The following is a 27,530-nucleotide window of genomic DNA, read 5'->3' as shown; positions in this document are numbered from 1 at the left end:
AGCTCGGCCAGCTCTGCACTAGGACATAAAACTCACCTCGGGTTTGAGCGGAAGAGACAAAAGGAGAGAGAGAGAGTTCAGTCGGATGCACAGTACCACACAATTTATTTAAAAAGTTATTCTCTTGCTAAGGTCCAGCTGAGAATTTAGCTTAATACTAAGTAATTAATAATGTTATTTAAATATTATATAATATTCCGGAAAATTATGTGTATCTTTTTTGAAAGCCCCAGTTAAAGGAATCACAGTTGTTAAAGCTGGACGGATTTTGGGTTTTCCCGGAGAACCGGCCCAGTCCAGATGCTCTTTAATGTCTTGTTAGCAGTAACTACAGTCACCGTGTGGACAGGAACAGCTCCATGTCCTTTATCATGAATCTTATATTCTATAATTTTCCCTGTATAAAAATTAATATCTGATATTATTACCTGATGCATTGTGGACTGTGAATACTGAAGTTTTGCCTGAATATAACGAAAATAAAACTATACACACACGCGCACACATGTATATATGTGTGTGTGTGTTTACGGTAAAATATATCGACCAAGAATATAAGAAAATGAGTGTTGCTTTGAGCTTGAGGTAAAATTCTGCCTGAACTGTAAAATGAAAACGCAACAGTTTAGTATTCAAAAACAACGATGCTTTAATCAGAGAAAAAAAAAACGCACGGAGCCGGAATGGATCCTCTCTGGGCGGCCACATCGATTCCCCACCGTAATTCCGTAATTATTCCGGTCTCGGAACTGCTGCCGCGCAACATATTGGGATTTCTTCATCGGCCGTCTTCTTCCTCCCGCGTAAATCGATCGAAGGCTCGGAGAAGCGGGCGGAATATTCCGTGGCCGCGGAGGCGGCTAATTTTGTCAGCGGGGTTATCCTGCTGACGGGGGGGGGGATGCGGTCCCACGTCGATCCGGCCGGCCGTCACCCCCCCCCCTCCCCCCCGCAGGCCCCCACAGAGCCGTTCATCACGCCCACGCCCCCTCCCCCCCCCCCCCCCTTGCAGGAACGTCGGGAGTGTGACCGCCATTAAAGATTCATAATTCAGCGCTCGGCCACGTCATTTAGAGAAATCTTTTATTGATCGACGGCGTGCCGCTGGGGAGTGTGGGGGGGAGGGGTGGGTGGGGGGGGGGGGCATGTCTGGCGTGTGAGAGACAACAGGACCCTTCAGACACAACATGGCAGACAGAGCCATTTTCGGGGTCTCTCTCTCTCTTTCTCTCTGTCCCTTTCCATTTCTCCCGCTCTCTCTCTCTCTCTCTCCATTTGTCCTGCTCTCTCTCACTCTCTCTTTCTCACTCTTCCTCTTTGTCTCTCCCTCTCTCTCTCTGCCTCTCTCACTCTTGGGCATCGTGTCGCCGTTCAGAAAAGGATGAGATCTGGAGGGCTGTTTTTTTTCTCTTTTTCTCCGCAGTGCAGTTTGTTTGAAAAGAGTTCACCGGGGGGAAAGAAATAAAGAAAGAAAGGGTAGGGAAAAAAGAAAAATAAAAGAGATGAATAATTGAATTCACCTGTGATGCGGTGGGTGCCGATATCAGGAGGGGCCTGGCGCCAGGATAAAACAAAAATCTGAAATGGAAAATATGTGGCCAGATTCCCATCAGCTCTTTCATAGCAGAGACCCTGGAAACGAGACGGCTTCATTACTGCGGCGACGGCTGCCGGTGGCGGGTGGGGGGGGCGGGGGATGGGGTTGTTGATGTTCAGGAATGTTATCTGGAGGTATAGGATCGGATAATACCTCCCCCTCATACATGCATTTGTGTGATGCGGCTTTCCCCCCTGGTCTGTGCTGCAGGTGAGCTCTGCGAGGAGAAGCTGGATTTCTGCGCTCCAGAGCTGAACCTCTGCCAGCACGACTCCAAGTGCATCCTCACGCCCAAGGGGTACAAGTGAGTGTGACCCCCCCCCCGCCCACCCACCCCGCCCCCTTCCCCAAAAAAAAAAACCCCTTCAGGATTCGGCTCAAGGTCCAGAGCAGGATAGGGGGCAGACTCTGTTTATTTTCAGCCCTTTCCCCTGTGATTTGACTTAGTTAATTTCATTATTTTCTTAAGGGAGGGGTATCCAGCAGATGTTTTGTCCTTAAAAGTGACCTCTGTGTTAGAGACAGACAGACAGGAAGGCCGCTGCTCTTATGAGGTGGCCCCTGTGAGCAGGGGTCGGGTTAGTGGGCCTGCAGGTGCGACTTTCGTACAGGAAGCCGTAGAACTCGGGTTTCCTCTGTGGCGTGTCTCAGTGTCTGAGGAATTTTGTGGTGTGATCTCCACGGTGTTCTCTCTCTCATCTGCTGTTTTTCCCTGTGGTGTTCTAGCAGAGAAACTTCTCAAACTTTGCGTCTGTGATTTAAATTTAACGTGTGAGAGAGATGGTAATGGCAATTTTATTACTTCAAAATCCGTAGCTATCATGGACACGTTTGACTGCATTATTATATTACTGCACCTGCTAATGAAAGTATATACTTCTTTTAAGCCTTTAACTTCAGCAGGTTTCAGACCTGAGAGAAATAATTAGTCTACGTACTTTGACCCTTTACATACCAACGGAGTTCCTGTAGATTAATGACAAAAAAACTGCCACCAATATGAAGAAAATTGACATTTCTTAATGTTGTGATAATTGTTAGTCACTAACATATTTTGATGAACAATCTGGTATTTGTAATGTCTAAATTTTCAAATGTTACCACCCTCAGAAGAGGCAAAGTATGTATGTGTGTATTTCGGCCACATCTGGTAAGTTTGTACTGTCGGTCCATCGTCTTGGCTCAGTCATGTGACCTTCGGGTGTTGTGGTTGCCTGGTTACAGGTGCGAGTGCACGCCTGGCTACGTTGGCGAGCAGTGTGACGTGGATTTTGACGACTGCCAGGAGAACAAATGTCAAAATGGCGCTCAGTGCATCGACGCCGTGAACGGCTACACCTGCGTCTGCCCGGAAGGATACAGGTGAGTTCCGACCTGATCCGCCTTCTCTTCACACTCGTGCTAACGGGCTTTCTGAGGTAAACTGCCTTCTCTTCGCACTCGTGCTAACGGGCTTTCTGAGGTAAACTGCCCTCTCTCCATACTCACGCTAACTGTCTTTCTGAAGTAAACTGCCCTCTCTTCATACTCACGCTAACTGTCTTTCTGAAGTAAACTGCCTTCTCTTCATACTCGTGCTAACGGGCTTTCTGAGGTAAACTGCCTTCTCTTCACACTCATGCTAACGGGCTTTCTGAGGTAAACTGCCTTCTCTTCATACTCACGCTAACGAGCTTTCTGAGGGAAATGGCCCTCTCTTCATACTCATGCTAACGGGCTTTCTGAGGTAAACTGCCTTCTCGCCTCGCCCGACAAGACCCATTAAGTCAGGGGGTGTCAGACTCCCGCCCCGGAGGACCGCAGTTTATTTCCAGCGTGTTTCAGCACTTAAGCACTTAAGCTATTGATCAGCGCGAGTCCACGGGCCTCGTCGTGACAGGGCCAAGTTTGGCCGCTGTTTGAAAGAGGAAACTACAAAAACATGCAGCCACTGCTACCCTCCAGGGCATTGAGTATGAGATCCATCCATTAAGGGGCCTGGAGATGGTGATAAGATTCCCACCGGTGATGCTGGGAGGCACTGGTTTCCATGAGTAACATGCGCAGGGCAACAGTGACTCAAACCATGTTTCTTTTGGGGGGGGGGCAATGTAGTATAATGGGACCTTATGGTCACAGGTTTGATTCCCAGGTAGGACACTGCCATTGTACCCTTCGGCAAGGTACTTAACCTGCATTGCTTCAGTATATATCTGGCTGTATAAATGGATGTAATGTAAATGGATAAGCCTGGATAAGTCTCTAAATGTGTGTACTGTGATGTCTGTCTTCCCCAGCGGGCTGTTCTGCGAGTTCTCCCCGCCGATGGTGCTGCCCCGGACCAGCCCGTGCGATAACCACGACTGCCAGAACGGGGCGCAGTGCGTCGTCCAGGACGCGGACCCCGAGTGCCGCTGCCTGCAGGGTTACCAGGGCGACCGGTGCCAGAGCCTCGTCAGCGTCAACTTCGTGGACCGCGAGTCCTACCTGCAGATCCCCTCCGGCCTCATCAGCTCGCAGGCCAACATCTCCCTGCAGGTGCCGGACCGTACCACCGCCTGGTCTAAACAAGGGGGGGAGCAGGTGGACCGTACCACCATCTGGTCTGAACAAGGGGGGGAGCAGGTGGACCGTACCACCATCTGGTCTGAACAAGGGGGGGAGCAGGTGGACCGTACCACCATCTGGTCTGAACAAGGGGGGGGGGGGCCATGTGGACCATACCACCATCTGGTCTAAACGGGGGGAACATGCAGACACTACCACCCTTAATAATAATACAGTCTTAATGACTGCAAAAAAAAAAAATGCAATGATATAGGCTATCATATGGCTTTATGACTGCAAAAGTAGTTATAGCAAACTTTATGGCGGCTTTTATGACCGCTAAAAAAAAACAGTTTTACCACTTCTTTCCTGAAAATTGCATCATATTTGAATCACATGCCGCAATGCAGTTTGTGACTTTAGACCAGGATCTTGCAACCTCCTAATTGTGTGCTGTTGCATTTTTTAGAGATTACGCAGGTTTTGAAAAATGTCAAAAATCTCTGTCTCAACACTCGCCTGCTCGATGCAACGTGTGACTCCAGCGAATTTAATCTTTTTAAAAAAAGGGGGGAAGCAGGGAGGGAATCCAGAGCGGTGGCTCTCAACCCTGTGTCTGGAGGTCTACCGCCCCATACGTTTTCACTCCAGCCTTAACAAAGCATGCCTCATTCAACAGCTAAAGATCTCGCCGAGCTGCTAATTAGCAGACTCAGGAGTGCCAAATTCGGAGTGAAAACCTACAGGACGGTATATCTCCAGGAACAGGGTTCGGGATCATTGCTCTAGAGTACAGACTAATACACAACACCTGATGAATAAGGGTGAATTTCCGACTGTTTCCACTCACCGTCTGTCAAATTAAAGTCATCTATTTTTGCATTCCTCCCAAAACTTGGCAACGATGGTGAAGTCTGGTATTCATATGAAAATGCTGCATTCATTTTTTCTTTCATAATGCGCACTTTGCATAATACTCACGTAAAAATTGTAAATTAAATTTCTAGCATTGCAATAAGTTCACAGGTGGGGAAGCTCAGCCAATCAGCAGTGAGGAAATGACCCGTCCCATATTTTTTATTAAATTTTTTGCCTGTTAGATCGCCACCGATGAAGACAATGGAATTCTGCTGTACAAGGGAGACATAGACCACATCGCCGTGGAGCTCTACAGGGGCCGGCTGCGTGTGAGCTACGACACCGGGTCCTATCCTCCGTCCGCTATTTACAGGTAACTGCCCACCTGTACGCATGTGGAATACGCTGACAAAGTATTAGCCGTATTGCCGTGCTTTCCAGTTCTGGAAGAGCCAGGCTCTTCTTAGCCAGTATTTTTCAGTGTTCTTTTCTCTTCTCTTCTCTTCTTTTCTTCTCTTCTCACGATGCCCTTGAAACTCCCGTCTTTCTCCTCTCCAACACAAATATATGCGCTGCGTCAGCCGCGTAAAGAAAAAAAAAAGAAAAAAAAGCAAATATATATATTTCTCTGCGCCTTAATGAGGATAACAGGCCCGCAGTCAGATCTAAACGTGCGCTCGCTAGCTTAACGACGGCTGGAACACATTTTATTTGTTTATGTTCGGAAACCAAACGTTTAATACCCCCCTGGGTCCCTCCATCTGCTTGTGAAGGAAATTAAGAAACATGCTCGAGTCGTGTTTTTTTAAATTTATTTATTTATTTATTTATTTTTATCCCTTTCCCAGCGAATGAGGCGAAGGCCTCATAGCGAGCGCGGAAAGGACGCACTTTTTGTAAACAAACGTTCCATTATGCATGACGGCTAACTGTTGCTCGTTTTCCACCATTACCATCTTCAGTGGCAACTCATCTGAGTGTGGCATTACGGGAATATTTATAACTGCTTTTTTTTTTTTTTTTCCTGGCAACATCCGTGGTAGTTATGTGAAAATTGTGTGTACTTGAACTAGCATTTAACTTACAGCCGCCGTTTCTGTGTTTGAGTGCTAGGGACTGCCGCTGTCACTTTGAATGTGGATAACTTGGCAGATCCAGAATCCAAAGCCCTCTGCCAACAGAAACAACTGCTGTTTTTTTTTTTCTTTTTCTGGTGACTGAAAACGGGCCATTTTGCAGATTTTAACAGCCGTGCTGGGAACAATGGGGAAAATGTTCAATCCCAGTGCCAGTTTGACTTGAATCTCAGGGAAATGGAAAGATCAGCCTTATCTTTCCATGGCTGGAAATCATGTGTTTGTGCGTGTGACTCAGACATTTCTGTTTATTTGCCTGGCAGGAGACTTTCAAACATTTTTTCAACTTCAAAAATGGCGTTTTCAGCATCTCAGATTTCGTTAGCAAAACACGGTCGCGTGCGGTCGGGCCCGGTCAATTAGGGGAACGCGGTTTCGCGATTACGAAGGCAGCCCTTTCAGCCTTGAGGCACCGGCAAGAAACCCGTGTTTGGGCTGGCCGGGATAATTCCTGTTAATTGATTTATGGCCCGTATCTGATGCGATGTCAGACTAAATGACCGTTAAAAACGTCTGTCAACTGCCATTTTGAAAAGGCCCCCAGCGCCGCTGGTCCTGGCCGGTAAACGATACAGGCGGCTGATAACGCAGTGGCGAAATCCAGCTTTTGAGAAATCTTGACACGTTACGCACAGGAGTGAGGGGCGAAAACTGTGCATTAAGGTAGCGGCTCAAGCAGCCGTTGTTGATGGAAGGCTCTGTATAGCCGCTAATCTCCCGTAGCACCGAAGCCCGTTCCTCAGGCAAGTGGCTGCCTGTGTGTCTGAAGCTCAGATCTAGAGGCTCAGGACAGGAATGTGCTGGTTTTATCCCCTTTGCTATTTTTTTTTTTTTTTTTTTTTTTTGGTGTTTGTTTGTTTCTGCGAACGTTAACATTTTCAAAATGTCAGGCTAATCAAAAGTCGCTTAGCCTCAGCGTCTGTCTTGGGGAGCCGCATCTGGCTGGGCGTCCACGGTCTGATTTACGATCTCTGGAAACGAACGTGATCTTTCTGCGCCGCGGAGCCGCGAAACGAGCGGCGGGTTCATTAGCATTCGCTGCGCCGTGAACCGCCATCTAAACTGTGGGCTGGGAGGGCGCTTACGGGGGATAAATGTGGAAAAAATAGCTTTCCGCATCTCACACTTTTTTAAGGAGTATTCACACCAGTCGAGTTTTAACACTGCATTAGTTATGTCACTGACAGTGTACATGCAGTTGTTCTGACATACATGTCATGTTGCAAACGTTTGCGTTTCATATTTAAACATGTATTTTAGGCCACTTTCTATGAAAAGGTCGGTCACAGAAAATGCATATTTGCTCTTAGGTTAGGTTGTGGGTTCTCAAAGTTTGGTAATCCACTTCTGTGAAGTAAATACGAGTTCTGGCGATTGCTTTAACACCAGGAAAGTGACGCATTTTCGTGTTCTGTGTTGAACGCGTTTAGCGTGGAGACCATCAACGACGGGAGCTTCCATGTCGTGGAGCTCGTGGCATCAGAACAGACGCTCTCGCTGGCTATTGATGGAGGCAGCCCCAAGTCCATCAGCACCCTGTCCAAGCAGTCCACGCTCAGCATCGACTCTCCCCTATACGTTGGAGGTAGGTCTGCCAGTATCTACCTCATTTCCTGTCTAACCCACCTCATTTCCTGTCCAACACAGTTCATCTCCTGTCTAACCCACCTAATGTCCTGTCTAACCTACTTCATTTCTTGTCTAACTCACCTCATTTCCTGTCCAGCCCACTTCATCTCCTGTCTAACCCACTTCATTTCTTGTCCAGCCCACCTCATTTCCTGTCAAACCCACTTCCCGTCTTGTCCAACCAGAAGATTTTTCACACTCTTTAAGTCAAGTCATCATTTATTTAAAGCGAATTCCACACAAGTCTCATAGCACTGTACATTTAAACAAAATGATAAAAAAGATTTAAAAAAACAATACCGTGAACGAGCAGTAACATACCAACAACAAAACAGAAACAATAACAATGAAAACTCATTGAAGGGCTTTCCGACCGGTGGATGAAACTAGCCACGGTGGGCCGTAGGAGAGTGGGGGGGGGGAAAAAGCACGTCTTGAGTCTTGTTTTAAAAGCATTGACAGAAATTGAATTCCTGATTGATGTGGGAAGAGCATTCCGGAGGTGGGGAGAAGGGAATTGGAATGCTGTGCTCCTAGATGATTTTCTGTTGAATCAGGGGAGTGATGAATAGCCTAGCGGTAGCGCGCCGGGTGTGTGCTGATGTGCGTGGTGTAATACGATCAGAGAGGCAGGATGCTGCCAATCCATGCTAGGCTTCATATGTTAAAACAAGTATTTTGAAGCCAGCTCTAGCCTGTATTGGCAGACCGTGGAGGGAAGACAGAATTGGAGTTATATGATCATATTTACTGCTTTTTCTCAGAATTCTGACTGCAGCATTTTGAACAAGTTGAAGACTTTTAATGGTTCTGTTTTGTGGGCCACAGAAAAGGATCTAATCTGAACGATATTAAGGTTTAGGCATACGATCAGATTTTTGCAGGAAGTTATGAAGTTATAAACGCTGTCACATGTGAAATAGATGGATCAAGGATTGCAGATAAAAGATTTTTAACTGGAGGGCTCTGTGATATTTTACTGTCATCAATGATGGTAGTCAAATTTTCAAACAGAGGCTGGTGAACTGGTCTAACAATTAGCAGTTTCATCACTTTTCAAAATCAGAAAATCCATAGACAGCCATGATTTAATTTTGGTGAGGGAACTTAGTTTAAGTTGTAAGCACTAATCGGGGCTTAAGAGAATGTACACAGCAGAGATCCCTTTAACGTTTCGAAGTGTGAGATCACAATTACGTGATTAGAATGTTCTGAACTGAACATTCTAATGCTGATGTCACAATCAATCCTGGGGACTGAAAGCAGTGGAGTTCTGAAAAAAAACCTGCTCTATATAAAGGGTTCTTGAAGGCTTGTATTAAATGTGAAATCCAGAGAATGTGGAGAGTCTGGAGGGGAAAAGAGCTTCAGGAAGACAGAACAATGCCCTGTGAGCGGCACTGTGTTGGATTCGTGCCCCACGCTCCCAATTAAGCCTCTTTCCTGGGCTTCATTTTCAAAGCTTTATTGCAGTTTTTTTTATGAAACAGTGTGACTCCTGACTCAGCTGGGTGATGGAGATTTGCTGTCACCCAGGATGGGAAATGTTCTCATGCATCTCCATGGGAGATATATGGAGATGAGGGAGGTTCAGGAGTGACATTTTTATCCATCACTGTCAATCCTTCACATATACTGCTCCCTTGAGTGTGTGTGTGTGTGTGTGTGCGTTTGTGTGTGTGCATGTGTGCATTTGTGTGTGTGTGCGCATGTGTGCGTTTGTGTGTGTGTGCATGTGTGCATTTGTGGGTGTGTGCATGCGTGTGTGTGTGCATTTGTGTGCGTGCATGCATGTGTGTGCATGTGTGCATGCATATGTGCATGTCTGTGCGTTTGTGTGTGTGTGCCTGAGAGAGAGAGAAAGAAAGAGCTTGTTATGTTTGCTTGCCAGTACCAAACACACACACACACACACACACACCTACATAAATCTGATGAAACTCACATCCAGGCTGTAGAGAGAGCCACTTTATTAACTGCCTGCATACTGAGCAAAGGCAGCAATCGCAGGATTGCATAAAATGATAAAGAAAACAATGGAACCGTGCCCTCTGTTCATTGGAAAACATTTCAAAATAAGTAAATTTGTGGCATCACTCTCGTTAGGGAATATCCTACTCTTCTTTCCTTACTTAGACTACTGTAAGTACTGTGTAAAATGCAATGATGAAGCAGTGATTGAGTCCTCTGGTTATTTGTGCTACCTGTCTGCGAGAGGCTGAACATCTTACTTTGAGTCGACAGCATCACGCGTACATACTGTACAGATCTCGTCTGCTGTCTCTCTGTCAGATAATACGTAGCATGACTCCATTTCATTTCTCACACTGTGTGATCCTTGCGTCTTGCCCTAATATGACCTGCTTCTTAAAAAAAAGAGAAAATTGAAGTTTGCATGAAAGAATTTCTTTTTTTTCCAGTTTTCACTTTAGGGACATTAGAATAGAAGTGAGTTGATTAGAGGGCACGACGGACATGGATCGTCTGGGTTATTTATGATCGACGCTGCGTTTCGAGTGGGCGAATGTTGGCTTAAATGTACGGCCCGGTCGAATCACCCCGGCGGTATAAAATGAGATCTATGAGATTGTTCTTCTTAACGGCCTCTTAAGTAAGGAGATTGACTCCTTGTGCTGATTTAACGTGGTGCCAAATTGCATTTCTAATGCGGGGCCTCTGCTCTCAGATTCATCTCCCCCCAGAAAGATCTCCGTATTCGGAGGGGATGGGGGAAAGGGGACGGGGGAGGGGGGAGGGGGAGGGCCGAAGACGTATCTTTTCTTTCAAGAACCAGATTACTATTGACCAGCGTAGAATTCCATTTACTGCAGCAGGAGCCAAACGAGCACGGTGCTCAGACCTGTGTAAACCGCTCCATTAAAGGCGTAAATCAGCCCAACCCGGTTTTAAACCAATAAAAACGAGCCGTCTTAAAAATCATCAGTGCTTATGAGAGCCGACCGGCATCTATGATGTAGACTGGGATGGGATGGGTGGTGGGGGGGGGGCAAAAATACACTCAAATGTGTCTTGTCACAATATACAAGATGGCTCCCAAAAATGTGTCTGTAATGCTGCATTGGAAGTACATACATGCAAATGCACATTTCAGTTACTGTTGTATTTGCGTGTATGTATTTCAAATGTAATGCCCACCATCACATCAGAAATACACGCAAGGAACTGCAAATTTGTATTTGAAATACTGCCCATCCCTGTGATGCAGCACAGTTTGGAGACCCTGTTAATCGGAGTGCCCACTCTCTCTCTGACCCCCGACCCCTCTCTGTCTCCCTGCCTCCCCTCCTGTCCCCTGCCCCTGCCCCCTCCCCCTTGCCCCCCTCCTCCTTGCCCCTGCCCCCCCTCCCCAGGCATGCCAGGCAAAGCCACGGCGGCGGCGCTGCAGCAGAGCGGGGGGGGGCAGAACGGCACCAGCTTCCACGGCTGCATCCGGAACCTTCTCATCGACGGGCAGCTGCAGGACCTGGCGCTGTTCCAGCCGCGGGCGGGCATCCTGCCCGGGTGCCAGCCCTGCCAGAAGAGGGTGTGCGCCCACGGCACCTGCCACGCCACAGGCCGCTCCAGCTTCACCTGCCAGTGCGAGAGCGGCTGGGCGGGCACCCTGTGCGACCAGCAGGCCAACGACCCCTGCCAGGGCAACAAGTGAGTGTGTGAGAGAGTGTGAGAGAGTGTGTGTGAGTGTGTGTGTGTGAGCGTGTGTGTGTGTGTGTGTGTGTGTGTGTGCGACCAGCAGGCCAACGACCCCTGCCAGGGCAACAAGTGAGTGTGTGTGTGAGTGTGTGTGTGTGTGAGCGTGTGTGTGAGTGTGAGTGTGTGTGTGTGTGTGTGTGTGTGTGTGAGAGAGTGTGTGTGTGTGTGTGTGTGAGAGAGTGTGTGTGTGTGTGTGTGAGTGTTAGAGAGTGTGTGAGAGAGTGTGTGTGTGTGTGTGTGTGTGAGAGAGTGTGTGTGTGTGTGTGTGTGTGAGAGAGAGTGTGTGCGTGTGTGTGTGTGTGTGCGTGTGTGCATGTGTGTGTGTGTGTGTGAGAGAGTGTGTGCGTGTGTGCGTGTGTGTGAGTGTGAGTGTGTGAGTGTGTGTGTGTGAGAGTGTGTGTGTGTGAGAGTGTGAACCTGTAATCCTATCTTTGTGGGGACATTTGGTCCCCACAAGGATAGAAAGATGAGGAAAATTTTGCTTTGTGGGGACCTTTTGCTGCTCCCCACAAGGTCAAGAGGCTGTTTTAGGGTTAGGACTTAGGGTTAGGGTTACAATTAGGTTAAGGTTAGGGTTAGAGGTTACGGAATGAATTTAGTCAATGGGAAGTCCCCACAAGGATAGCAGTACGGGACTGTGTGTGTGTGTGTGTGTGTGAGTGTGTGTGTGTGTGTGTGAGACAGTGTGTGCGTGTGTGAGTGTGCGCCAACCGGGTACCCTAGCTCTAGAGCCAGCTTCCGCTTACTGGACCCACAGATCCCTATGGGAGCCGATCCCTGCCATATGAAGCCAGTTCATGGAGGCTGCCATGTCTGACTTTGGGGTTTTTGGTACTAGAGCATGCGCACTGGGTACCTGAATGTAAAGGGATGAATGGGAATGAAACTAATCTGACATCTTTTTCTGTGGGGCTCATTAAAAATATGGTCTTAGGAGAGCAATTAGTTTGGAGTGTAGAAATTTCACAATTTAGAAGTACTGTCCAAAATAGTATCATTTGGCCAGGGCAATAGTCATAGTTCTGAATTTTCTTCACTGGGGAATTTCACAATTCTTTTATCATTGTTCGGTTCCTAATAAATATTATGGTTTAGTCACATTTTTAGTTTTTTGCGCTAGCTTCTTCTAGTTGATGAGACTTTTATGGTACAGACAGCTGGATCTGAATTCCAGAATCATTGTTGTACTGATGATGCTCACCCAGATCTACCTACATATCCAGCCCGAAATCCCACAATCCCCTGCTGCTCTCCCCTACTGCCTTATACATATTCAGCATGGGATGACTCAGCATTTTTCAGGGTTGGGTCAATTCCAGTTAATTTCATTCAATTCTGAGAATGAGTCGAAAAAGCCTTTAATGCTCTGTGCGTTTTTTTTTTTTTTTCAATACTTGAGTTGCGTTTCAGCCTGTTTCCTAAATTGACTGAATTAGAATGCAGATGACTGACTTCAGGCGCTCAGTGTTATTGCTATCGCTACAGCGTGTGTCAGGAATCCTAAAATGGCCGCCGTGTTTTGCTGGTGCCGTATCATTAGTTGGGTATAAACCCCGGACTCTCTCTCCCGTCCCTCCCCAAGGTGCGCCCACGGGTCCTGCCTGCCCATCAACTCCTTCTCCTACAGCTGCCGGTGCCAGCCGGGCTACGCGGGCGTGCTGTGCGAGGAAGAGGAGGAGGTCTTCAACCCCTGCCAGTCCATCAGGTGCAAGCACGGGAAGTGCCGGCTGTCGGGCCTGGGCAAGGCCTACTGCGAGTGCAACAGCGGCTTCACCGGGGACGGCTGCGACAGGGGTGAGAGAGCCCCGCCCACTTAAGCTCCGCCCGATTAAGGAGCCCCGCCCGTTTAAGCTCCGCCCATTTAGGCCCCACACGTGGCTCCACCCACTTTAGCCCCACCTGTTTAAACCCCCATGGCTCCACCAATTTAAGTGCCGCCTGTTTAATCCCCCCCCCCACCCTATTTAAGCCCCGCACGGCTCCACCCATTTAGGCCCAGCCCATTTTAGCCCCGCCCATTCAAGGCCCGTGTGCGGCTCCGCTGTTTAAGCCCCCTCCCGTTTAACCCCCCCCCCCCCCGTGCGACTCCGCCCATTAAAACCCCACGCGCGTGCAGGGCTTTCACAGTGCAGCAGCCTGGAGGGGAGGGAGACTCAGGAAGCAGACAGACAGGCTCAGGCTGCCGACGCTAAGCTGGTGTGAACCGGCCCAACGCCCTTCTGTGTTAATGCGTCAGTCTCTCATCCCAGCTCACTGTCAACGTGAATACAGTGCCTGTCCCCTCTCTGTCTCTCTTTCTGTAATATATATCTCTCTCTCTGCCTTTCACTGTCTCTCTTTCTCTTTCTTTTACTGTCTCTCTCTTTCACTGTTACTGTCTCTTTTCCTCAGCCTTTTATTCTCTCTCTGACTTTCACCCTCTTATTCACACACACTCCTTCTTCCTCTCTCTCACACACACATTCCTTCTCCCTCTCTCTCTCTCTCACACACACACTCCTTCTCCATCTCTCGCTCTTTCTCACACACACACACACACAGTTACGGTAAGTGAGTCTCAGAAGAGATTTATTACCGTACTCTGTTCAATGGCTCGTGTAATGATGGTCAATTATGATTATAATAATAATGATAATAATAATAATAATAATGACGATGCTGATGTATCTCTGACCTCTCAGCCTCTCCTGAGCACACTCTGAACCCCACACGGGGGAGACAGGTGAGGTTCTCAGGGAAAGGATGGAGGGGTTGTGATCTTCCTCTCATCCTTTCCACTCTTCCTCACACTCATCCTCCCTCTCGGCTGTCCCGGGCTCATCCGTAGTCCTCCCCCTCCCCAGGGGTGTGTGTCTGTGCTGTGCGTGGTGTACTGTAGTGTCTGTAATCACCAGCATCTCTAAGTGTCATGGCTGCACACTCAGGGGTGTATATACAAACCCGACCCTTTCTCACACTGCCCCTCAGAATCCATTCACCTTTCACTGCTACAGAGTTCGAGTAGATTTGCCCTCCTTAGAGTATGTTTGCATGTCCTCCTGTTAACTTATTTAGTGCCCCTGTCCCCCTTAAATCAATGTTAATAGCAAAAATCCACAAGTGGTACGTAAGAGATAATGCTCACTTGTCTAAATGGTTCTTGTGTTAGAGAAATCAGGCCCGAAGGGTGGCTTATGCTCGTAAGCTACTGCTGCAGTGTGTGGATTGGCCCCACGGTGTGGTGCTGAATTTGGACTGTTCCAGTGTCGTATGTTGCTTAGCAGCCCTGCAGGGCAACACATGATTGGCTGAAGTGTTGCCCATAGAGGGCGGGGTTTAGTCGGCATCAGTGCTCACCAGTGCCCTCTGCTGGTGAGTGGGGCTCACGCGGTCTGCTTGCACTAGCTGCAGGTGAAGAGTCTTCCTCTGACTCGCGTCTGCGTGAGCTCGACCGAATTTTGGCCCGTTACGTGAAACAGAAGCAGTGGTGTGACATCACGTGTTTCGGAGCAGAGCGGTACGCTCTTCCACGGTGATGGGCGCGCGATACGCCGTTTCCAAACTGCGAGCTAAACAGGGATGCAGAAGTAAAATACCAATTTTTTATTCTTTTTCTTTTAAAAAGGCCGAAAAATTCATGCGTGTTTGTCTCTCTCTCTCTCTCTCTCCTCCTCGCCACTGCAGAGATCGCGTGTCGGGGCGAACGGGTCCGAGATAACTACCAGAAGCAGCAGGGCTACGCCGCGTGCCAGACGACCGAGAAGGTTTCGCGGTTAGAGTGCCGGGGGGGGTGCGACGGGGGCCAGTGCTGCGGCCCCCTGCGGAGCAAGCGGCGGAAATACACCTTCGAGTGCACCGACGGCTCGTCCTTCGTGGAGGAGGTGGAGAAGGTGGTCAAGTGCGGCTGCACGAAATGCCCTTCATAAATCAGAAAAACAAACAAATAAATAATAATAAATAAAAAATATATAGTTTTTTTTTTTTGTTTTGTTACGGTTACGTACGTTACGTGTCCCTTTTTTTGTAAGGAAAGAGAGAAAGGCGGGGAAAAAAAACGAAACGAAAAATCATCACCTTTTTTTTTTTTTTTTGGCAGTTGCTGGACTTAATTGATGCTTCCATAGTGGAAATGTTGAATTATATTGTAAAATACAGAACAATACTTATTTTTTATTATGAAGCGGAGGAGGAAAGAAAAAAGAAAAAGACAAAAAAAAACAAGAGAGTTGACTATTTTCTTCATTCGACGTCTGTCACTCCTGGGATGCACGACGTTGGTTTTGTTTTTTATCTTTTGTTGTTTTTTTTTGTTTTGTTTTTTTGCTGAAGAAGAACCGAACTGACTGCTCAGTCGTGAATGAAGAAATGAAAATAACCCTTTGGCTGGTCACTGTTTCTGATTTTTTTTTTTTTTTTTTTTTTGATGTTATACGTCAGAAGACTCTTGGGAAACGTGTTGGGGTTAGTCGTTAAGTTTAGGATCTGGTAAAAGTAGCACACGAAACAAAACCATTTTTTGGAAGGTCTGAAGATTTGATTTTTGAAGATCCGAGATACTAAAAGTGCGGTCTCCAGGACGACGACGCGGGTTGGTTTTGCGTCGCGCGAAAACGGGACGGACTGAAACCCAACGGAGGGCCACGCCTCAGCGAGCCATAGAAGGCCGTGAACCGCACACACACGCACACGCACACACACACTCGCACGCGCACGCACACACACACTCGCACGCGCACGCACACACGCGCACACACGCGCACACACACGCACACACACTCACACACACACACATACACACACGCACACACACACACACACACCCGCACACTCGCGCACACGCACGCACGCACGCACACACGCACACACACACGCACATACGCACACACACACACACACACACACACACACACGTGATGTAAATGTCCACTGAGTACATCATCCATTTTACTCACCCACCCAAGTCCAACCTATGTACAAATAGCAGAACCTTAAATATTAGTGAGCCTTTTTACCCCCCAGTATTAATGCATTGTAATTTAAATGTTGGGGGGGGGGGTGGCTGGGAGGGGAGGTGGGGGGGGGGGGGGGCTGTGAGAACCATAGGTTAATTATAAATGATTAGTAATTTGGTTAAACGATACATCTTGTCTTTTTTTTTTACCAAGCCTTTGCCATTTGGCACAGTATTCTCTATTATCACTGACAAGTATTTATTGTATCAAAAATACCTTTACTTATGTGCTAGGTCTTCCCCTTATATTGCAGTTTTGAGTCTTTTAATATATATTAATTTATATTTGTCCTGATATTTTTGTATTAAAAAAAAGAGACAAATTGATCTGTTGGGATAGATTAACTAACATGGTGTCCTGCTTGGTTTTAAAATAAATGACCTGAGACTGTTGTATTTTCCAGAAACCTTAGGTACATTTTAATCTTTAAAAAATGTGAAGTGAAACAAAACATTGTATATTTTTGTCAAATCTCCTGAGAATTTGTACTGTGCCACGAATAAAGGTCTTTATATCAGAGTATAAATGTATAGAGTTAAATTTTCCCTTTGTATTTTACAGAGATTAAATGGTGTTTAGAGATGTACCCTAGGATAAAAATAGACCTCTTTTTACAAACGTTTTCCTTGAAGCTCCTTACCTTTTTAACAAATTTATGCTAAGAAAACTGTGACTTTTTTCTAAATAAATCTACTTTGTTATCTCTATGTTTCCAATGTTAACATGTTGCTGCTAAATTTGTAATGTAGACTTGGATGCTGACGTGTATTTTAGTGGGTTGTGCTCTTGCTTCATTAAAAAAAGAGCACAGTGTATAACAATAAAAAAAGTGACCCTCTTCTCAAACTTGTGCTTCATCTGACTTGGACTAATGTCAGTATCCTTACTGATGTTTGTATATTAAACAGACTATTTACATCAGCATTGCTTTTTATCTCTATTTTGTGATCTTTAGCTTCGACTAGAACTTTTGCGTAGCCCTTGCTTAAACTTCTGCAGCTAGAGTTCAGGACCAGGGAATCTGCTCTTGGACTAATACAGACTTAAGACTTTAGACTTAAGTTTAGTCTTAAGAAGTTCGCCGGGGGAAAAAAAAAATGACGGCTCGCCGTCGGACAGCTGTGGGTCTGCCGGCGTTCCGCCAGTCGGCAGCACAGGCAAGCGGTCGCGATGAGGCGGGTTTGGAAATTGGGTTGGGTCGTTAACGGGACGCGGAACAGTTGGCGAACGGTCCCGCCGCCAGCAGACTGCTGTGGTGGCGGGTTTCGCGAAACGCTGACGGTCTGAGAGCTGGCACCGTCCTGTAGGGTTTTCTGCTTGTTTGGGAAAAGGTGCGATTTGAATTTAGTGTATCAGATTTTGGGAGGGGGGGGGTCCAGCAGCCCAAGCTTTAGAGGTTGTCGGTTGGACACGCCGAGCTACACAGACGGATCGATTTGCGGCTACGTTCAGACGCCTCGTCTTATTTCACACCCCAAGTGACCGCCAGCTCCGGGACGTCTCCCGCTCCATCATCGCAGAAAGAGGAACTTCGCTGCAGTGAGCAGAGTGTGCACCACGGGCACTTCATCAGCAGATTGTCGTTAGGCATTAGCGCCCCTGTATCAAAGGCGATTGCGTGCGGTTAATGGCCTGTGCATGGGGCTGAGTGAGCCAGTTTCGTGAAGCTTGATGACTGGTGACAACATCAGAGTGCGCGTGCTAATTTGTCTGCCGTCATGTCAATACCACTTTCTTACTGGAGTATAGATGTACTTTAATCCAGAGGTGAGCAGTTTGATATCCTGGAGGTCCGATGTGTTTATGCAGATATTCTTTTTCAGCAGTTAGCCCCCAGGCTAACTGAGCTAATTAGCTCTGCTCACCGATGCCATGGTCGCAGGAAGACAAGGCCACAGAAGAACGTGCCATTTAGGGACACGAAAAAAAAGACAAAAAAGTCTTCAGCTGTCGATCATGATCCTATGAAGAAATTCACCTAAAATGTCAGCTCAGGTAAATGACTGGGGCAGAATTTTGCGTGAATTCCAGAAACGGACACACTCCTCCCTTTCCCCCGTCCTGTTTAAGTCCCCATAGAAACCACGGCTACCTGTAGCTCTGCGGATTTTCATACACTAATGTGAAAAACGAACCAAAGCGTACCTCTGGACTCAAGGTAATTGTTCGTTATTTTGAGGGTTCTCTGCCACGTCAGTAACCGTGGAAATAGACTGCCAAGGGTGAGATTAAGCAGTTAGCAGTTAGCCGCTGAATATGTATGTGGTGGGGTGCTGTGGTTAGGGCGCCATCTGCAGGCGGGGAGGGAGCAGGTGTTAGCCAGCATGCGACCGCAGCTGCGGGCGATTAGGGGATAATTGCTAATGCTTTATCTGCGCTGCCTGCAGTGAGACCGGGGCACGGGAATGAGAGGCTCACGCAGGGACCTACGCTGGGTGTCTGAACCCTATTTCGTTTGTGTGTGCGTGTCCTGACTGTTCGGGTTCTCTACTCACTGAAACCTTGTGTGCGTCTAATATCCGCGGACTGTGTGGTTTGATTGATGGGGAGATGATTGTCAGAACCTGATACAATGTACCACCTAAACTTTCATTAAATCCACCTTCATTTGATGCATGAAGTCATGAAATTAACACATGGTCCTCAGTAACGCCCCAGCCCTGGGTCATTACATCACCATTTTATTACACACCCTCAGTTTGGTTCAGACTCAACCATGCGCATCTGCTTTTGGGATCAGAAGACAACACTCACTGTGACCAGTGGAGCCACTGTGCCCCCATTCAGCTGCTTCTCTCACTCTTCAATTTATCTGGGAAAGGCTGCAAGACTTCCTTTTTTTTTTTTTGAGAAAAAAATTGAAGGAGTCCAAAGTCACTTAAATACAGTGGAAAATCATTAAGTTGGCAGAATCTGAAAAAATCTTCCTTGTCTTGCTGGTTTCTTTTTCCATTTGCATTAATTTAAATGACATTAGATAGTGGATTCCTGTTTTGTGTAACCTGTCTCGTAGCAATGATCTGTCTAATAAGTCTTCGCATTGTGTGCATATAAATGACAAGTTATCTGATTTAAACAGAATTGGCTGACTTTGATGTTTTGATGAAGAGAATAATGAGATGTGCTGAATAACAGATAAAGAATGAATATTAATGAACTGTGTAGGAACAATTGAAAAATTCTCGAAACATGCTCCAGAGCTGCATTAAAGAAAGAAAGTATCTGCTTGAACAAAGGATTAAGAAAGTCCTGATGCAAAAAGTTTGGCTTTTTAAAATTGCATGACGCTGAAAATCCTCTTGGAAAGCGCAGGTTTGCAGTACACAAAATCAATATTTTTTTGTACTCCAATGCGAATTCAGCCCCTTTGTTTTAATTGAAACGTTGCTACTGACATTTACAAATGTCAAATGCTTTTAAGAAGTTCATTGGAGAGTTACTGAGAAGTTAGTTTCTCAGGTGTTTACATATTTCTTGAAGGAATAGAGGCCAAATATAATGGATGCACGGTAACAAGTTTACTAATGGGCATTACATTTGTTTATTGTTTACCAGTAATATGTTTCAAAACAAGACATGGCACAGATATTGTAAACATGGGAATAAAAAAAATGTTTCTTTACCAAATAACACCCCCCCACCCCAGACTGGCAACAGGAAGAGGGTGTGGTTATACGTAATGGATGGAGTCGAGAAGCTGAGCTTCTACAAAAAAGCTGGAATCAGCTTCATCAACCTGTCAGGCTCGGTAAGTAGTGGAGATTTGAGACAAGCCTTAACGGGCAGGGCCGTCAGGAAGAGAAGCAAATGTTCAAACCATAATTTAGAATTAAAAGCTGATATTTGTATTGCCAGATTAAGCAAACGCATCTAAATGGACTGCATCTTCCTGAGAACTGTAAGGAGATACGTTTGACGGACAGGGCGAGAGTGACTTCGTTTTGGTCCATCGCATTGAGGTTCAGGTGGAGCTTTTGATCATGCACACGGATGCAGCTGTGATGAATTACATGTATGCTTCCACTTCCAAGCTGAAATCCCGTTCACTTAGTCGTGAAATATTGTGAGTATGCCTTAATTCTCATGGCTTAATAAATAAAACTTAATTCTCAATTAATTATTTACTAATTCATTCAGTCATTCGTTCACTTACTAATTAATTAATAAATTTATTTATTTATTTGGCAAGTAATTCACCTATCGTATCAAATCAAGTGGCTTTAACTGGTTTTTACTGAACCTGTGAACCCATCTGACCAATAATTTAAGGGGCAGGTCTATTATAAGCTGAGTTTGTTCCTTTGATCGCAATACATTTTTAGAAGTCTGGAGACAATTTCAGCACTGGATTTTTTTTCTTTTCCACATTTACGTTTAAATTGGTCCCAGCCTTGTTATGGCAAAATGTTATTTCAGCTCTCTTTTGCATTCTCGGATTTCATTACTCCGAGCGTGTCCCACAGAACCTGTGGGGTAAGACTCCTGCAAAGGGGAAAATGAAGAAAGAAAACAAACAGCCTCATTCAAAAAACTGTGCACTTATAAGGACCCAAATTCAGAAGCTGAGGCCTAATATTTCATAAGCATACGCTGCAGGATGCCTTGATAATACCATGAGATGGATAAAAAAATAATAATAATTCAAAAAGATTTCCACAAGCTGAAATAGCTTTTTGTTGTTTTAAATATGGAGCTGAGCATTCAGTTTTCCAGCATGTTCAACGGCTGCACCTTGGGGATTCTTTGATGGACAGCAGATGTCTATAAAAATATATTATTTTATCCAGATGGAAGATATCCATATTGTTTGGAGGCAGCGGACTCAAAGCGTATCGTTTTGACGTGCGATACACTGAGCGCTCTCAGGACTCAGATTTGGCCGTGCCTGTACCCTCCTGTTAATGCGCTTTATCTGATCACACCTGTGCAGAATTAAGGTAAAAACTAAACAAAGCCAAAGAGGAACCTGAACCAGAAAACCTGCTGGGAGGCTAATCCCTGACCCCGCCCCCATCAACAAAATGTCCAATCAGAAGGCAGTAGCTTAATCTTACTGACCACACCCACAATCGCACATACACCTCCTCCCCCCCCCCCCCCCCAACTTTACAGCACCTGTCACACAGACTGAAGAGGGTCTGACTGCAGGGGGTGGGGGGGTGGGGCATGGAGTTTTCATCACAAACCTCCAGCGACAGGCTATTACTTGCACAGCACATGGTGCGCTACTTTTTTATAGCTCTTTTAATCTCTTAATCTCAAAACACTTTACCCTAAAGCGGGTGCAGGTGCGGGTAAGGGTGTCGGTGGGGGTGGGGATGGGGGGGGGGGGGGTCCCACCTCAACCATCGCCAATGGGTAGCACCCATATGTGTGATGTTCGGCAACAATTTTTGTGCCTTAGTGAACATTAAGTCAAATTAAAATTTTGTCCTCTGCATTTGACCCATCCTAGCTACTGCACTTAGGAGCAGTGGGCAGCCACAGTGCAGCACCTGGGGGACCAACTCCAGTTCTGAATAGGATGTCATGCTTGGTTTTGAACATTCTGTTTATTGAACAGGAAGTTCACTCCCTTGAATTCGGGCCTATGGAGATGTTTGGTGGGCGTGTCATGAGGGCAGGACCGTTGGCTCAAGGCTGGTGGTGGGGTAGTGTTTTTAAGGAGAAAAGGTCTGAAATAAAGGTTACAAATTTTTACCCTCTCGGCTTGCCGTACCTGCGATGTCTTTTACGCATGAGTAGATTTCAGGCTATTTTTTACAGTCTCTGTTCAGAACCCTTTCTATTTAAAAACATCAAAGAACATTCCGGCGCTCTTTACCGGAGAAACGTTTTTTATGGTGGAGAGGGAGGGACATCGCATCCATTCGCAAATAAATGCAACAACTGTTAGCGATTGTCTTTTGACAGTCGTGTTGACAACCGGATTGAGGCCCCCTAAATCTTGATTTGGCCTTGAACGCTACGCCATTTTCGAACCCTGCACACGTAGCGTGCTTTTTAACCGGAGAGGCCCGCGGACGCGATCCTAATCGGAGCCCTCCAGCGAGACGCGTTTGGCTTGGCCCGGGGACCGCACCGTTAGCATAGCCCGAAGCCTGCCAGCGAAGCTGCAACCCCAGGTGTTTGGCAGCGCCAGGAATCCAAAGCCTGATTTTCACTTCCAAAGGTAACAAGGCAATTATTGCATTGCCAGAGGAGCTGGACCCACAGCAGAGCAATGGAACTCAGTCATAGCACCGTGCTGTCTACCATGTTGTAATTTCCAACCAGACCTGAAAAGTGTGTTCTAGAAAATTAGAATATTTCAGTTCGCATCGCGAAATACTACTATACTAGATTACTATACTCCTCTACTGTATTAATACTTTAACTCCTACTACTGCTGCTACTACTACTACTAGCCTACTACTACTACTACTACTACTAATAATAATAATAATAATTAGTAGTAGTAGTAGTAGTATTCAATAATATCTTGTGGGATCATAACTCATTGAATCGGTTTCTACCTCTGTTTTAATTTGTTCTGTACCGTTACAGGTATGGGACGAGCTGAGCATCACGTTGCCCGGGAAACCTCAGATCTGCGATTCCACAGACCCAGGAAGTGGTTTAGCCTGCTATTGTAAGTTATTGTTCAGCTTGTTTTTATTTCGTGTGACTGGTTTAATTTCGCCGCTCTTCAGCACGTTTCGATTTCGTGTGATTTTCTGTAAACCTTCTGTTGGGGTCCCACCTGCTGGGTGTGGTTGTATGGGAACTGTAATTTAATTGTTCTCCTGGACTTAATTGTCACAGGAACGACAAACATTTTCCAAAACAGGCACAGCATCAAGCCGCTGTCATGATTCATTTGTTTTCTTAAACCTTTGTTGCACAGTAACGGTTGCCATTGCTTTCCGAATAAATATTTCATATTCTTTGTAAAAAATGTTGACCGTGATGTGGCAGGAGAACTCAAATATAATTTTCAAAGGTTGCAGCAACGTTGACATGACCACGTACCCTCCCCATGGATGTTTTGGCCTTTTGAGGAGGATTTATTTCAGCTAACCAACGTGGAAAAATTAGTTTCGGACCCACAGAACATTCCTTGTCTCTCGTCCAACGACAGGTTTCCACTGGCTCGGTGTGTTATTGTTTACGCCCCGAACTTAACGTTACGGCTCGCTGGAATTCTGCAGGAAAGTCCCAGACCGAAAGCCATTTTATGTGTATAAACAACCACACGCCGGGGAATCACCTCTTTCCCAGGTACGTTTACTTCTTTTACGTCTGCTCTCCCATCATTACGCTGCCCAGACGTAGCCTAACTATATTAATCGAACGGGAAAGGCAGCTCATGCAGAACACGTGTAGCTTGGCTCACGTCGTTCCACTGGAACGCGATTTCTTCACAATAATGAACCATAATAAACATATGGTAAACTTAACCTTTAAAAAAAAAAAAAAAAAATATCCAGTACAACCTTCCTGTACATTCTGTGAGCTGGGCCTCTCTGATGCATCAAAGCTTTTCTCAGGACCTGCAATCTAAGTGGATTCCTATTGACGTCTCCCCCATTCATCCACCGCTGCCGGTCCCTGGGTCCCCGCCCCCCCCCCCCCCCTCATTTGGAAAGGATTAACGCAGCGGTGGGTTTATTCTGAAATGTCAAAACGGCTTGAGGGGGGGAGTTTTTTGTGGGCCCCTGTGACAGGATGTCAGGAAGGTGGGCTGGGGGGAGGGGGAGGGGGGGCACTTTTGGATTAGTCTCGGGGGGGGGGGGGGGGGGGGGGGGTGGGCCTCTCCTCAGTGTGGGGAGAAATAATTACACAGATGCCAGAATGACAAGCAGGTCAAACATTAGACCTGACCGTGAGGTCTGTAGGTAGGCTACGGCTGTTTGTCCTGAAGTGGGAAACCGCTTGGACACAGCCATTCTCACATGTACGTGCGTGTCTGCGTGCACACACACACACACACACACACACACGCACGTATACACATACACGTGTGCATTCTTATAATTACATTTTGCCATTTACAGAATTATGTGGTGTACATTCACATTACGCGGTAAACACAATACATGAAATTATTTTTGAAATGACAAAGCTGGTGTCTATACACTTACATAGTGCTCTGTCCCTGGTCTTTTTATGCATTTCAAAATCTACTCATTTTATTTATTATCTTACATAGTTTTGTGCAGAATAGGCCCCAGTTGTGTTTTTCCAATGCTATCAACTGTGTTGATAGAAAGTACATCCAGCCCTAGGTCTGCATGCTGTACTGTTTCATATTCAGTGTTGTGTTCTCCAAACCTTTTTAACTAGATACATTTTTCACATGCATCTGATATATTGGAACAAGCCACTCGTTGTCTTTGCGCCTGTGGCAATGCATCATTAAAATGAGAGAGGAAATGTATACATTTATGAACCAATCACAGTAAGCATCATTAAAATGATAGAGGAAATGTATGCATTTATGAACCAATCACAGTAAGCATCATTAAAATGAGAGGAAATGTATGCATTTTTGAACCAATCACAGTAAGCATCATTAAAATGATAGAGGAAATGTATACATTTTTGAACCAATCACAGCTGCATGTAGCCTGCCGCATTATCACCTCAGCAGTAACTCTTGTTGGCTGCAAGAATTTACATATTACTGTTATCATAACTTACACAGTTCTTCTCTTTAACACCGTGTGTTTGTGTGTGTGTGTGGCTGTGTGTGTGTGTGTGTGTGTGGGGGGGGGGGGGGGTGTTTGCGTGTGTGTGTATGTATGCGCACACATGTATGTGTGTATTTACATATTACTGTTATCATAACTTACACAGTGCCTCTCTAACACCGTGTGTTTGTGTGTGTGTGTGGGGGGGGGGGGGGGTGCGTGCGTGTGTGTGTGTATGTGTTTGTGCGTGTGTGTGGAGGGGGGTGCGTGCGTGTGTGTGTGTGTGTGTGTGTGTGTGTGCGTGTGTGGGGGGGGGATGTTTGCGTGTGTGTGTGTATGTATGTGCATGCATGTATGTGTGTATTTACATATTACTGTTATCATAACTTACACAGTGCCTCTCTAACACTGTGTGTTTGTGTGCGCGTGTGACTGTGTGTGACTGTGTGTGTGTGCATGTATATGTGTGCTTGTGTGTGTGTGTGCGTGTGTGTGTGTATACATGCGCATGTGCGTGTGTGTGTATGTGTTTGTGTGCGTGTGTGTGTATGTGTGTGGGTGTGTTGGGGGGGGGGGATGGTAGGACATCCTCTGCATGGTTGCAGCTATCTCATGAAGTTTGAGTGAACTTTGATCTCTGCTGTGCAGAATCTGAGAGACCAAAGGGGTTTTCTGCATAGCAAATACGACATGGAGAGAAGCTTCATGGTTAATTGATTAAAAAGATTTGAGTGGAGATATAAGATCAAAGGGCTGCCTAATTGTTTCGTGTTGCTCCGAAGAGCTGTCAGTTGGTTCCTCGACTCGACGAGTTCAGCCTCGGACAGCACATTGGTTGTAGCCTGTAGTTGGATCTGGGAAGTGCTGATCTTTTATTCACAAACCCTGAATGCTTGAACTGCAGTGAATCAATCCCCATCTTCCTTTCGGGACTAAGGGAAACACAACACGGGAAGGAAAAAGGTTATTTTTATGTCAACTGTAGAAATAGTTTACGACAGTGAACATGTTAGTAATGTGCATCATATCTTTGAAAATAATTGATACCTTTTCGATAAATACGGTATATCTGAAGAACATACATTTTTCAATTTAAAACTGTTTATCGACCTGGGTCTATTTTGATGTTACTACATGCTTAGTCCAGCACAGACTTAACTGTGTTAATGCATGTTTTTTTATTATTATTATTTTTAAGCTTTGTCCATTTCTTTGGTTGTGTGCTCCTATTGATGAACGATGTTACTGGACAAATGTCACCGCTAGCAAAGGCTGACATCTAGTGGAGAGGAATAGAAGTGCATCGCTGGCAAATCCAGCGTTCTCATGAGACCGTGTGAAAAATATAACAAACATAAGCAGAAAAAACATACCTTAAATAAATTAGATAATGATAGATGTAAATTATTAAACTCCTACACCCAAACCCAAATAATTGGCCAGCCATAATGTCAAAATTGTAATTGTAATGTCAAAAATGTCCAACTGCTTACAGTATTCTTAAAAAATAAATACAAAAAATACACTGAATCGCATTGTTCTGTATGACAGACAGATAAACATGTCATTGTGTCTGGGCGATGAACTCCCGGGTTAAACTACAGATTTCCGTATTTGGCAGATTGCTGCTAGTTGCTCTTGTACTGCAGAGGAGCTGAAATCTCTTGCGTTTGTCAGTACCCAGTATCCCAGGTTATCCGTGTGGGAGCAATAACATGTCATAACTGCATGAGGTGGAAAGGGAATTTCTCTCAAAATTACAGCCGACAAAGCAGTAAGCTTCTTTACATGGAAAGAACAGAGCCTTTGGGAAATAGGTAGCATAAGAAATAGGTAAGTTGTTTGTCATGAGTTTTATTTAAAGGTCCAGGAAACTGAAATTCTGCAAATTCTTCGCTGATGTGTTCTAATACTTTTTTGTGTTCACAAATAATTTTATAAAAGCAGGTATAGATAATGGATGGATAGATGCTAGTTTATGCTTATGCAGTGATAACAACTGGACCTAGCTAGCCAATATTTTATTAAATTAATTATTTGAACATTCTCATTGTAAATTTAATGTTTTAAATTGGTCACCTACAATGTAGCACTCCTTGCTAGCTAACAGTCACAGCAGCAGCCATTGCACTGTACGAAATGGACAAAATGACCACCTTTGCATGAAATTTCACGTTGGCCAGTCAGAAAAAAAAAAATACTGTGGGCCTTTTTTAGATGGCAAATTTCCTTTCTGGTTCGTCAACAGTTCTGTGGCGTAGACTCACAGAAATGTTCTGTGGGTAGATTAGCTGAAGATCCTTTCTGACAAAGGTCACAGAGCTGAGCTGAACAACACAAAGAAAGTAACAAAGCGTATCTTTGGAAATACTCCCTTTCTTCACGTTTTTTTCCTTTCTTCTTCACATCG

General features: G+C 45.7%; 1 protein-coding gene and 1 long non-coding RNA gene across 5 annotated transcripts in view; both read left to right on the top strand.

Moving 5' to 3' along the window:
- slit2 (slit homolog 2 (Drosophila)) overlaps window positions 1-15,879 on the top strand; it is a 156,114-nt gene extending 140,235 nt beyond the window's left edge. For all 4 annotated transcript variants that reach the window (XM_035418964.1, XM_035418968.1, XM_035418966.1 and 1 more), the window contains 8 exons: window positions 1,808-1,901; window positions 2,822-2,959; window positions 3,874-4,114; window positions 5,224-5,354; window positions 7,548-7,702; window positions 11,118-11,409; window positions 13,040-13,251; window positions 15,121-15,879. In XM_035418964.1, the coding sequence (XP_035274855.1) occupies window positions 1,808-1,901; window positions 2,822-2,959; window positions 3,874-4,114; window positions 5,224-5,354; window positions 7,548-7,702; window positions 11,118-11,409; window positions 13,040-13,251; window positions 15,121-15,362 (1,505 nt within the window). In that variant the 3' untranslated portion in view covers window positions 15,363-15,879. The remainder of the gene's footprint in view (window positions 1-1,807; window positions 1,902-2,821; window positions 2,960-3,873; window positions 4,115-5,223; window positions 5,355-7,547; window positions 7,703-11,117; window positions 11,410-13,039; window positions 13,252-15,120) is intronic.
- A 6,314-nt stretch (window positions 15,880-22,193) lies between these two features.
- Window positions 22,194-24,042, top strand: LOC118228389. Its single transcript, XR_004765474.1, has 3 exons — window positions 22,194-22,620; window positions 22,995-23,079; window positions 23,569-24,042. It is a non-coding gene; the product is annotated as an uncharacterized LOC118228389 (long non-coding RNA).
- The last annotated feature ends 3,488 nt before the right edge of the window (window positions 24,043-27,530 follow it).

This window comes from Anguilla anguilla, chromosome 5 (assembly GCF_013347855.1).
Source record: "Anguilla anguilla isolate fAngAng1 chromosome 5, fAngAng1.pri, whole genome shotgun sequence".
Classification (NCBI taxonomy): domain Eukaryota; kingdom Metazoa; phylum Chordata; class Actinopteri; order Anguilliformes; family Anguillidae; genus Anguilla; species Anguilla anguilla.
Note: the sequence above shows the minus strand (reverse complement) of the source record. Positions and strands in the feature narration are given on the sequence as shown.